The sequence below is a fragment of the Pseudoliparis swirei genome, chromosome 11 (assembly GCF_029220125.1).
Source record: "Pseudoliparis swirei isolate HS2019 ecotype Mariana Trench chromosome 11, NWPU_hadal_v1, whole genome shotgun sequence".
Lineage (NCBI taxonomy): Eukaryota > Metazoa > Chordata > Actinopteri > Perciformes > Liparidae > Pseudoliparis > Pseudoliparis swirei.
In genome coordinates this window covers 14,236,083-14,248,797 of record NC_079398.1, presented here as the reverse complement: position 1 = coordinate 14,248,797, position 12,715 = coordinate 14,236,083, and the positions used below count along the sequence as shown (strand labels likewise).

The 12,715-nt window shown below is 44.5% G+C and overlaps 1 protein-coding gene across 1 annotated transcript; it reads left to right on the top strand.

The window, feature by feature from the left end:
* Window positions 1-10,309: 10,309 nt before the first annotated feature.
* gchfr (GTP cyclohydrolase I feedback regulator) lies at window positions 10,310-12,709 on the top strand. Its single transcript, XM_056426069.1, is given in 4 exon segments — window positions 10,310-10,516; window positions 10,518-10,655; window positions 11,091-11,185; window positions 12,134-12,709. Coding segments are annotated over 4 exon segments (555 nt in total). The 5' UTR covers window positions 10,310-10,324; the 3' UTR covers window positions 12,264-12,709.
* The last annotated feature ends 6 nt before the right edge of the window (window positions 12,710-12,715 follow it).

The following is a 12,715-nucleotide window of genomic DNA, read 5'->3' as shown; positions in this document are numbered from 1 at the left end:
CAGTCCAGTATTTAGACTGGTGTCAATTTAGCCTATTTAGGAAAGATTAGAGGCTAAATGGGAGTGATGTAGTACAGAAGAGCTGGAGAGAGAGCAAAAGCATCTCTGTGACTCACCCTAGTTCATCCAGACCTCACACAGAGGCCAGCGCTCGATGACACAGATTGATATTCGGTTAATATCCATGCCACTTCCACATGGTTACAAAATGTATTGCGTTACAATGACCAGCCTTCTTGTTGACATCTGACATCTAGCAGAGATTGATCAGTTGGGTATTAATGCCGTGTGTTGCACTAGAAATGGCGGGTTTACCAAAGAGCATGCTGAAAAGATACATACAAACAACAGACAGACAAAGCCATACCACCGTTTCAGTGGGAGGAGAGCCAGCAGCATCCATTGCTCAACACTCTTCTGGGAACTGTTCTCATTCATGCAAAAGCAGTGCTAATTTGTCAGAGTGCTCATTAGATGTAAGCAGACCTCGTTGCTCAGCATGCCAACTGTCAACGGATTGATGGAATGCCATGAAGGCCGAGGGCATTTATCTCTGGTTGCAGAAGGAGCTAAACACAAGAGCAGCTTGATGCTGGCATAAATCTGTGCAGCCAAAACAGTTGATTGAGTCGACATTGGTCTGTGGAACAGGATAGGGAAGTAGCTCGCTCGAAAGGGTGAAGGAAAGAAACAAATCTTGATGCATATTCAACTTTGGCAGGTCCTCGAAGTGGTAATATAAGAATGGTGGATCAGCAGAAGAAATGTGTTTGGAGTCCAACGAAGCATCTTCTCTGCATTTGGACTGAAATTCAAAATGCCTTGGATGCCTCTACCTGCCATCGGATGTGGTCCAATAGCTTACATATTGATATTAGCTTGTGTTGTATAGCCGACGGTATTTTGAGGCCTAACAAAACAGAACTATATCTTGTGGAAAGTGCTTCTACCTAAGCCTCACTGATGTGAGAAGGGGAGCAACTCTTACCTAATTCTGTGGATAAGCTTGTGACATCTCATTCAGATGAGTGTTGGGAGGAATCAGATGAAGCTTTCCATGTGGCATGCTCTTTTTCTGGCTCGTTCATTTGCCCCGCTGCCAGAGAATGGAGTTTAATGGAGTTTAATGGAGTAGTACAAGTAAGACGAGGGAGAGTAAATGGAGGAACACTAAACATGCATGAAGGAAAATAGCCCCCCCCCCAGATGACCGTGATGACTGGGGGGGCACAACGTGTACGGATCTAGGCGAGCGGCCAAGACAAATGGCTCGAGGGGGCAAAGTGGAAGCCATAGCCGGGAGAGAGGGAGTTCAAATAAAGGATATGGGGGACGAGGCGAGACAAATGCCATTATAGTGCAGGAATTAAAAAGCCAGGAGGGATCCTGGGAGTTGTAGGAGTGTGACCTCTGAGGACGGGATCGGGGGTCTGGTTGTACAGCTGTACGCGTGCTTATCATGCACAAACATGCACACACATGCTGCATGTGAAAACACACCGCACACTGCACAGAGCAAGCAGTGTGTCTCCCGCTGCCTGTTCCCCTCGTTCTTGCACACACACACTCGATGACCTGGGCGCTGTGTTTTCTGCGCCACGGAATGTACGGCCAAGTCACACAGCTTGAGCTGCCGGGAGGTCCAGAAACCCGGAGGGAGATACTACGTGACAGAGAGCAGGCAGTGTGTGTGTGTGTGTGTGTGTGTCAGGTTGGAGGAGCAAAAGTGGAGATGTTGCGAACGCTCTCGAGAAAATCCACGGGTGTTTTGGCAATTGCGTACATGACAAAATTGGTTAGAAAGACGGTAAAATAAGACAGAGGGCTAAACATCTGATATCCACATGTCCATTTGGCCAAAACCATTTTAATCAAGTTTGTGGCTTGGTGGAGCCGAAGTAGCTGCCTATGAAATCCAGAATATAACAAGAGGCGCACCACATTCATACGACCAGTCACACACGCAAACCAACACAGCCTCTCTGCGATGGGTGTGTGTGTGTGCGTGAGTGACCGGCCGTATCCACACCTGTGTATACACGCTGGGCCGGCTACACCACGCATCGAGAGGGCATATGAGATTCATGCTGCATCCATTGCCTTTCTCCAAACTCTGAAAGGGATTTTCTCACTGTATCTTGAGGAAATGAATCATTAGGCTGTGGCCCAGTTGGGATGACTCTGACATGGAATGAGAAGCAGCCACTCACCCCGGGCTGGTGCATTTGGAGTGCGCACCGAGACGAAGGGGAAGATGGGAAGCAGCCCACGAGAGCCGTGACAGGAGGAGGAATTCAAAATGGCAGCGATGCAGGGATGCGAAGGGCTGGAGAGGAGAGCTGGAGGAGATGGAGGGACGGAGAGAGGGACAGGGGAGCCTCTGTGTCTTTGAGTCAACAGTACAACAGCTCAGAGACAAGCTCGTCTTTCCTGGAACACAACAGGAGCACGTAGCACAAAAAATAATAATGCCTGGTATTAATCTTTGTTATATACTGTATGTGCATTAATAGCTCTTTTTAAATTGGTTTACTCCCTTTGATTGTTGTATTGTGTCACTGATCAATCATATACTCGCTGATTTATGAATTACACTGCGATTTTTTTTTTTTAATGCATTCCACAAACTCATAATTGAACTTAGTTAAACTTCCAGCTTGGCCTGTTGACTGCCTTCCACGAAAAGTTGAGCGTTGGAAGTTCCCTGTAGAATGTTCTTGTCAGGTCCTTGTGACGGGGTGAGGCTCAGGCGCAGATTGACATGCCGGACGCAATATAAATAACAAAAAGCACTCTTTAATGAGGCAAAACAGTTGCAAAATAAACACGGTCCAAAAGGGGCAGGCAGAGGATCGTCGGTCAGGGCGGGCAGGCGGGCAGGCAGGCAGGCAGGCAGGCAGGCAGGCAGGCAGGCAGGCAGGGTGGAAGCAGGCAGGATCAGGCACACGGACAGGACGACAGGAAAAGGACACGGAACAAGAGACGACAATCCGACAGCAGACAAGGGAAAGACTGACACAATATATAGGGGGGGAAACAGGTGTACGACATCAGACAGTAACGAGACAAGAGTGGCTGAGGGCAGGTGCAGGGAATTAAACAATTAAGACAGAGAAGACACAGAGAAGACACAGAGGAGACACAGAGGAGACATAGGAGACACGGAACACAGGAGAAACAGAACCGGGTGTTACAGTTCTGACCTCTCACCGATCTCGAGTGTACGGCCGTGGAAGAAATATCCATGCGATGTTGAACAGCTGCACTTCCTAACTAAAGTTATATCCATGTGTGATGAATAACCCACTCGTGATAATGCATTGTTTTCTTTATTATGCTGCAGATTAAATGTAACAGTGCATAAAAACCACTTGTTGCTATTCAGTACTCAATCCCATGCGTGCCCCTGTGGGTTGTTCTTTTGATTGATATATAGACTCTTCTAGAAAAATAAAATATGATGAAGAAATAATAATTTCTAAATAATCAAACAATATGTCAGCCGAGTGGTTAGGGTGCACACCAAATGGGTGCACATGTGTCAGCATGGTTATTATTAACAATATGATGATTTCATCTTCACTGTGATTTTGTCTTAATTGTGAAGATTTGGCATCTTCTCAATGGTGTTCACTAAATGCTGATTTAAACTCCTCTACCACGAGAGAACGTCTAGAGACAGGTCACACCAACAGTGAAGCCAAATCTTGCCAGATCTGCCTCCAACCCCCAAGTGAACCCAACTCATCAATGAGCACTACGCCACTGGTTGTGAAGCCCCATTTCGCTCTGATGACACACACACACACACACACACTCACAGACTTGCTAGGTGAAAATAGTTCCAGCCGCACACTATCGCAGCTGGTAAAAATCAAGTTGTATATGCTGGCGGAGGATTAAAATGGGATAAACAGTTAAACATACTTAATCATCCCTTTTGGAAAGTAACATGCTCTTCTGCCTAATTCATTAAACTCTCTCTCAGTCATTCTTCTTTGATGTTTTTGATACAGAATCAGTTTTCTTAACCGTTTTAAAGTAGGGGGATATCTGTCCAATTTGCCTGAAATACAGAGTAATGTTACAGCTCTGGGAAGTCAAATCAAGGAAACTGCCATTGCTCAACATGTTCCAACAATCTAATTTACTACTCTTGACTTTTTGACAATTTCAGCTATATTTCTGCAAAAAGCTCCAAGCTTGCAGCCCCTAACTCCTAAGCGACACAGGAGAATGCAGAGCTCCATCTGGGTCATCCCAGCATCCTTAAGTGACCCACAGTGTTGATATGCGATAAGGAGGTTATGACTAATGTGGAATGCAATTTGGTTTAAGATGAAAAGAGGAGTGTTGAAGTCAGATAACCCAGACTTTTCCTAGAAGCGGTTAGAGGTAGGAGTGAAAACAGAGAAGCGAACAAGCAAAGATAAGAAAGGGAGGTCTGGATTAAATGTTAAGCCTCATTACTCAACCTCCCACTCAGTTTAATACAGAGGGAGATAGAGACAGACGGAGAAATGGAGTGAAAATGCAAACGTAAATAGCACATGTAATTGTGTGTGTGTGTCGTAGTGTGGGGTGTGCTTGTTTCCCCTGTGACCCCATGCTTTGGTTGAAGCCTATAATAAAGCAGAAAATTATAAATTAGATAAGTGTCAGTGAGCTATTGGTCTAGGAACACAGCAACCATCTCAACCACACTATATTTCAGAATGTAACCTTCCGCCCTCAACTCCATGTATCATCTTGTAAAACCATAACAATTCCACTTTACGATGAGCTACGCACGATAGTCGAACCCCTCTGAGCGTAGCCTACCTCAAAACCCAGAAGTTGTGTGTTCCGGATGCTTGTTATCTGTCACAACAAGACAATAAAATCACTCTGCCAGATGAGAATGTATTGTGGTATTTTGCATGATTGCTGCAATAGCTTGTTTTTAATATAACTTGTTTTTACTGATATGTTTGGGGTTTGCAGCACTGCAGAAGATTTGTATGCCTCACCTGAACTCCCAATCACTCTCAGCCTGAGCACCAAGTATGTGAGGGATGCAGGGCGCAGAGAATAGCGAGGGAACCCCATCAGACACATGGTGTTGATCAGAGCCAGTACTACCATGACATCACTGTCACTCAATCGACTCTCATCCTCCGTCCCTCCTTTGTTGTCGGGGCAAGTGAAGGCCACAGCCGTTGGAGTTTTCCTCTTCCACGTGAGTATGCTGTTGCCCGTGGATTGTAATACCAAACGCTTTGCATCTGGATATTCTGTTCAACCAGTTCTTTCCTGGCCAGATATTTAGCAGACAGTCAGGCTCTTCATTTCAAGGATCTCCTGATTTATGAATGGAAAACCATGTTAGGACTTTGAATTGGACAATGTCATGTCTGCTTCTATAGCTGACGCACGCTCGTGAAGGATTTTACAGTCCTAATAAATCACAAACACTTTCAGCCCTCACATTAGGTTGAGTTTAGCATCAGATGGCAAAGTGAGCATGGCAACACGTGATCACCAGAGGAAAATGTATGAATACATGTTGACAGGGCTCTCAAGTTTTGAAGACAGGCAAGAGTGACATTTCCATCACCCCCCCCCCCCCCCCCCAATTATCGGATATCAGTCAGGATGCTTTATCTTCATTGGTTGCTGGATTAAATCTTACCCAGATACAACAGATACGGGTTTTTTTCTGATTGGCGATTGTGTAGCCCATTTCTTCTTTTTGATTGGCTGATAAGTGGCTCCTCACAGCAGAACTCCAGGGGAGCGCTTGATTCCTCTACGGTGAGGGCAGCGCGGCCAGCTCATGTTGGCGCGCTGCGGCACATTAAAACATTAAATAGCCGAGAGTTTTTTTCAGCGTGAGAAATACGATGTGTGGCGGGAGTGCGTGACTAAAGACCGAAATGCGTACACTTGAGAGCCCTGTGTTGATGTCAACCGCTATGGTAAGCAGCTTCTTACACGAGCTGAGGAGACGCGCCTCAACTGGAATAACTTCTCGGTGCTCTCTGTGTGCTAGGGTAAGCGCCCGGGCCGCTATGGGGCAGTCTGGCTGTTGTTGGTTCGTGTTGAACAAAGTCAAGCTGTCCCTTCGTTCCTGCCAAGCTCATCGTCGTTGTTGTTTTTCTCGAAGCAGCCATTCGTCGCGTAGTGAGGCTGCGGCGATACACTCAGCCGGTTACCTCTGCCGGACTCGTTCAGAAACAACAACCACATGCTGCAACATATAATAAAAAACATGACAATAACCACAGGCCTGATGGGAATCATGATGTGACTCAGTCCTCGTGGTATGCACCCATGTTGTCATCTCTCTCTCTCTCTCTCTCTCTCTCTCTCTCTCTCTCTCTCTCTCTCTGTGTGTACACCTATCCATCTCTTTATCCTTCTATATTACTTTTCAGACGTACGGACCTGCTGTGATGGTTGATCAAATGGCAGCCTTATACAGATTAGGACTTGACAATTCACTGAGATTATGTATGTGGATGTTAAGATGCCTGTGAAATAATTACAATAAAAATGTAAACAGAATTTATTGAAGGCCCTAAGCTTTACCTCCGACTCTACATATGCAAATATCAATGGACATTAAGTATAGCATAACTAATTCCTCCTCACAGTTACACGTTAGACAGAAGCTCTACTGTATATAAAAGTGATTCTTCAGGAAAACGTGTATTTAACGACTGTAAAATGTACTACATTTAAGCCATAATTGACTGTTTTTTTATAAACCTACAAGACTATAAATGTTTACAAGTATAAACATTGTTCACTTAGTTCTCTCTTAGTTTTTAGGTAATTTTATGATATTCAAACAAATGTTTGCCTTTGTGGGAGAGTTGGCAATAAACACTTTTATGATCTGGTAATGGCAGGAAATAAAACATAATGAACGAGCATGAAGTGGTGGGGAGACTGAGGTCTTTAAAAAGGGATGGTGGAGAAATTTAGGAAGCCCAAGAACTGAGCAGAAAAAACCCTAATCACCAACAGAGTTTTTACATTGTAATTATAAGTTAGGCTGAATGCCTGAACTGAAGGAAAATCAGGTATAAGATGTTTATAGCCACCGATGCAAATAAATTCAAACAGAACTTGAACTTTTTTTGTTGTTGTTCCTGAAATGACTCCCAGGTCCCACAAAATTCACATTTAACAAAGAGTTTTCTATTTCTCTCTAAGTAAAACATGCAGTGAAAGCTCTGTTGACTATAAATGAACATTACTGTAGTCAAACTCAGTGGGATGCAGCACAGATGAGGATGAGGAATGCTGAACAACAAACTTGGCTATATGGATACGTTTAGGCCGTCATAAATCTCTCTTCTGTTCTCTTTGTATTCATGATGCATCGTGTTGTTTCCTGTTAGTAACAATCCAATCGATCCCAGTTGTATTTGCCCGTAGAGACGTGCTCCTTGCACCAACTCCAGCTCTGAATGGAGCTGATTGGAGGAAAAACCAACTGTGTAGCAACGAGCCGTTCCAAACCTCGGAGGACATTTTTCATAAGCGCTAAGAAAAAGTCTCCTGAAACAAATCCACAAACCGCAGCAAACCGTTCACCTGGTGACGCCGCCTGACGTGTGACGCCACCTGTCGTGTTATGACGCCTGTCGTGTGACGCCGCCTGACGTGTTTCACAGTGATGCACGTACAGCGATGCTGGGTTGTGTAATTCCTAGATCCAGCGTTATCATCTATCAGTGAGCGCAGCATGAAACAGCAGGAGGAGAGGAGAATTGAACCCCGCTGATATCTCTGCAGCTTGGAGAAACTTTATGTGAGCTGCTGGGTGCAATCTGGAAAACAGCAAAGGAAAGGAGGTCAATGATGCATCTAGTTGCAGAGGAGAGACTGTGAAGGGAACTGCACTTCACAGGCAGTCACAGATGCACAGAAGTATACATGCAAAAGTCTTAAGTAGAAATGCATGGCTCAACATTACAGTGATTCATCACAATTATGCAGATGTAAACCTATAAGGAGTGTAAACCCAACACCCACTCTATCAGAGAGCTGCCTGTTGTCTCTGCTCTCCCACAGTTTAACTCTCCCCGCTGAAGAATGGTATATTACTCCAACACACACCTACAGTAAATTATCGTATACACACACCGCCTGCTGTATAATTCATTCCCATTCAGTCTCCAAGAAGTACTTTAAAGCGATTGCTTTAGCAGCGCAGCTATGTGCAAGTCTTCAACCACACATTCACAGCGAGTAAATCCGTCAGACACATTTATCACAGAGTGATGTCGTGTGTGGGATAACTGAGGCCTTGGGATTTAGACACTGTGCTGATCTGAAGATGATTTGTGTTTCTATTTTTTTATAAATACCACATGTTAAATACATTTTCCTGTGTGGAATTAAATCATTGTTTTTCACTTTTAATGTATATTTTTGCGGTACAACATACATTACAGGGTATGAAAGAAGGATATTTTAAACAACCCTGAGCATGTTGCAGGATACGCTCTAGTTATTGCTTTAATTTTAAGGATTATATAATCGAATATGAAATATGTTGCAGTATTTACAGTGGCTATTGCTTTTCTGTCTATTTTAAGGCCTCTGCATAGTAGAGCCAGATTACCAGCTGCTATGGTATTTAGTTGTGTTATTTACATTTCTACGACTATATTATAGAAACTAAATACATGTTGAATATTGTGAGGTTTTATTTCTTAAGATGAACACGATTCTTTATACACTAGTAGCTAATTTGACGGAAGCGTAGCGGCAACAGGCCATCGCAATTTAACCGAGCAAAGTCCTCATCAGAAGATCAAGCTGCTTCCTGTGGAGCCACTAGGGATGTGCTCCACTGTCCCCACAGGTCACTTGAGGAGGTGACCCCGCACTTCAATAACTAGCAGCAGATGAGCCAGCGCAGGAAGACACTGCTGGAGTCCAGGAAGTGGCTCGGATATGATCATGTTTTGAGAGAGTGTTCTTTTGGCAAGAGGGGGGTCCCTAGTATATTTGTGTGGCCTTGGCGACGGCCCTGCTGCTTTCCTGTTTTCTTTGCCGAAGTAGGTCTCAGGTTAGTGGGACAGATAAAACAGGGGAAAGCAACATTCCAGAGGAAAACTCCTTTCTATTTTCACACCACAAAGGATTCAGATGGAAGCTCATTTATCTCTGACAGCCAATACAACAACAACAACAAGTCGACCACCCCAGAGGGAAAAGCCATGTGACAGTTTTTATTAAATCAAATTAGTTCAGTATGTGAAGGTTTTTCACCAATGTGAAAGATGTGGTCGAAAAAAATCAAAGAGACAAGCAACACAAACTTGATGACAATTATCTTGGAAGCCAGTAGGTGGCAATCTTCTCAGCAATCCTCACTAAGTGTGTGTCCCTCTGAGTGAAGGGGCCACATATTACAGGCTCCAGAGCCTTTCAGGCAGAGCCTGTCATAGCGGACACACTCGACAGTAAACAGTATGCATTCGTTCTCACAGTGCAGAGCTGTGTAGCAACAATACATGATCAAATCTGAAATAAACATAATCTGTTGTAATGGTAAATCACTTGAACAATGAGTATGTGTTCACCATTGATTGTGGTTCAGGGCACTGCTGAATGGGCTCTGGTTTTACCATCACAACATCCAGCTGCCGGTAAGGTTTAAATGACCCTTCCCTCTGAGCATGACATGCACAGCCTTGCTGAATGTCCGTCGGGCTCCTCTGGCCTCAGTGTGACATGTCATTCATATTGCTGATGTTATCAAAGCCCCTGCCATTGTTGTTTGCTCTGGGTCTCTGTCTTTCACCTTCCCTCCTGGTCCAGCATTATTACTGTTGCGCTGAGCAGGAAATGAATACATCACTCATGAGGAAATTAGAGTTCCATTATTAGAGTGTGTGTGTGTGTGTACGTGTGTTTGTTTTTTCCCCTGAGCAAATGTGTTGTGTAAACTGAATGGTGACTTCATGGGCAGTATAAGCAAAACTCTAATGTTTGATAAAAATGTATATGCCTGAGGCCTGAAATAAAAGGAGCACGTGTCATGTTCACACCTGTTGAACCTCGCTTCAAGGGCTTTTAACAGTGTAACACACTCTCTCATGTGTGTTGGTATTGGAGCTAATATGTCCCTTCGGGGTTGCCGTTGAGAGGAGAAGTAACTAAATAAATAAAGAGTGAAGCCGAACATGTGGGCTGAACATGTCTGGTCTCCTCACACACCAATCCAGAAGCCTCGGTTACAACAGCGATGGTTCAAATACGAGACAACATATTTACTCTACGAGGACAAGGGACCTCTATACTGAGAGTATACTTCCAAATAATGAGAGCTCAGCATAACAGGCATTTCCTCCTGCTGGCCACCACCGTTCCTCACGTCAACAAACAAGCGATGCCATCAGTTGCGCAACACTTGAAAAGCGCTGGAGCGCGCGACGCTGTTGACAGACGCTGCTCAGGAGGGCTGCGATTGGTCCGTCGCGGTGGGTGTTTCCGCATTCCGGGAAGAGCTTTCCGTCAGGAGCGCAACACCCGAGAGAGGACCGCCGCGTCTCCGTGAAGAAGCGCCCTCGGTGATCCCCGGAGGAGAAGTAGCGGCGCGTTGCCAGGGAGCAGGGATGCCTTACATGTTCGTCAGCACGCAGATCCGACTGGTGTGTATCACGCATCTTTCTTTCTTTTTGGAAAGACGCGCTCGATTTGTTTATTTGCCAGAGCAGAATCAATCAGGGGGGCCACTTAGATTGCAGTTATGCAGACGTAATATTCCGCATGCTGGAAACAGTCAAGCCGACACGCAGCGAGCAATGTGCGGATGTTGTTTTTTGCCAGGGTGCCCTAAATCAAAAACACATGTTCCTCAGTTGTCGCCCTCTTGTTGAGCTGCAACCTAATTCTGCAGCCTGAGTATCTGATGATCTATTTTTAGTCCGTCTAGTTATTAGAGATTATGATGTGCACCTGCCACAGGGCTCTAGGTGTAGCTGCACACATAGCAGATATTGTCTTAGCAAAGCATTCATAGCAATCAATTATAAGCAAGATATCATCTGTAGGCTATAGTTAATCTATTTATTTACTTCTTACAGGAGACTGGTCCAACAAATGTGGGGGATGAATATTCGGATCTTTCTGTCATGAATTACCTGGGAGCAAGGAAAACCACAATGCTGGGGAACAATTTGTGAGTATTGTAAATGAGGACAGTCAGTTATTTGAGTGGGTGGACATTTAGTAAAAGAGACAGGCAGTTAGATAACCCCGGCAGTTAGATAACCCCCGGTGTCTGAGGGAGAGATACCACAAGTCCTTCCTTCCTGCTGCTGTCAGGCTGCACAACACACTGCAGTAGATCGCTGGAGATCCTGGCAAACTCAACACTTTACTCAGCACTTTACTTTGTTTTCCCCTTGTATATTTAGTATTAGTATTTAGTTTTTAGTTTTTTAGTATTTGATTTTGTGTTTTATAATTATTTTTATTAATGCTCTGATGTGCACCGTTGCTGTGATTTTTGAAATGTCCCCACTGTGGGACGAATAAAGGTATATATCATATCATATCAAAATGTTGACAATATCTGAAGATAAGAGTAACCAGAGAGATGTGTCAGCATTGTTCCACTCAGGGTGTCAGCCATGAAAGCCCCACGAATGAAACGTCTCCCGGGATGAAGAAGTTCTATCCTGATTTGACCATTTCTATGAGGCGATCCCACAAACGGGTAGAAGTATAACTGTAACGCAGCATCAGCTTCAGGTGTCCTGTGAATGTGGTTACACCATGTTTCCATAATTAGGCATTTAACATTTCATTGTCAGTTAACCTCTCCATATTGATAACAGAGCGTAGATCAGGTCACATGGAGGGGGGAAAAGCCAAGTTCAATGTGGCAAAGGAAGGTTGCTACTTTGCAGATTTAGCATAAACCCTTCTAGCCGATGCAATACAGATGAGGGAAGTGTTGTCATCGGCAATCCGATTCAAATGCTGCTGGGAAATGATCCATGGTGTGGAAGGAAGTGAACGAGCACCACACCAATTAACAGCATTCGGCTTTCCAACGTTTACTGAAACAGAGAAATCCCACATCTGCGTCAAGTGGAATGACTTTGTGTTTATGCTCATGTAGCTCCGAGTACCATGTGGACGACCCGCCTCGCCTGGTGCTGGACAAGCTGGAGAAGATGGGCTTCCGCGTGCTGACGATGACGGGCGTGGGACAGACGCTGGTGTGGTGCCTCCACAAGGAGACGGTGTGATGGCGTATCGAGCGTATCGAAATGCCTCGAGAAGCCATGAACAGGACGAGTCATGCTGAAGAAGTTTGACAGCTACAGAATTGGCCCTTTGTCAATTAAAAATAAAGTCTTAAAAGTTCTCCCAGACGTAAAGTTTCAGATTACCTTCCATAGGTGACAGGTCACCAATCTCAAGGAACTATCAAACTACATTCCAGAGCACTTCATAAGGTCCTGACTTAGCCCTTCGTGTTTGCTGTTTACTCGCGGTGACGAGGTGGCAGTGTTGAGTGAAGTCCAGTTAAAAAGTTAATATATTAGCCAGTAAAACGTAAAGGAATGTCTCTAAATTCAGCCTTAGCAAAAGATGGCATGCCAGATAGACATATTTGTACGTAATGCAACTCTGTAAAGATGTTTTAGAAACTGCATCATATGCGCAACATTAAATAATCTAATGACGTGGATTGATT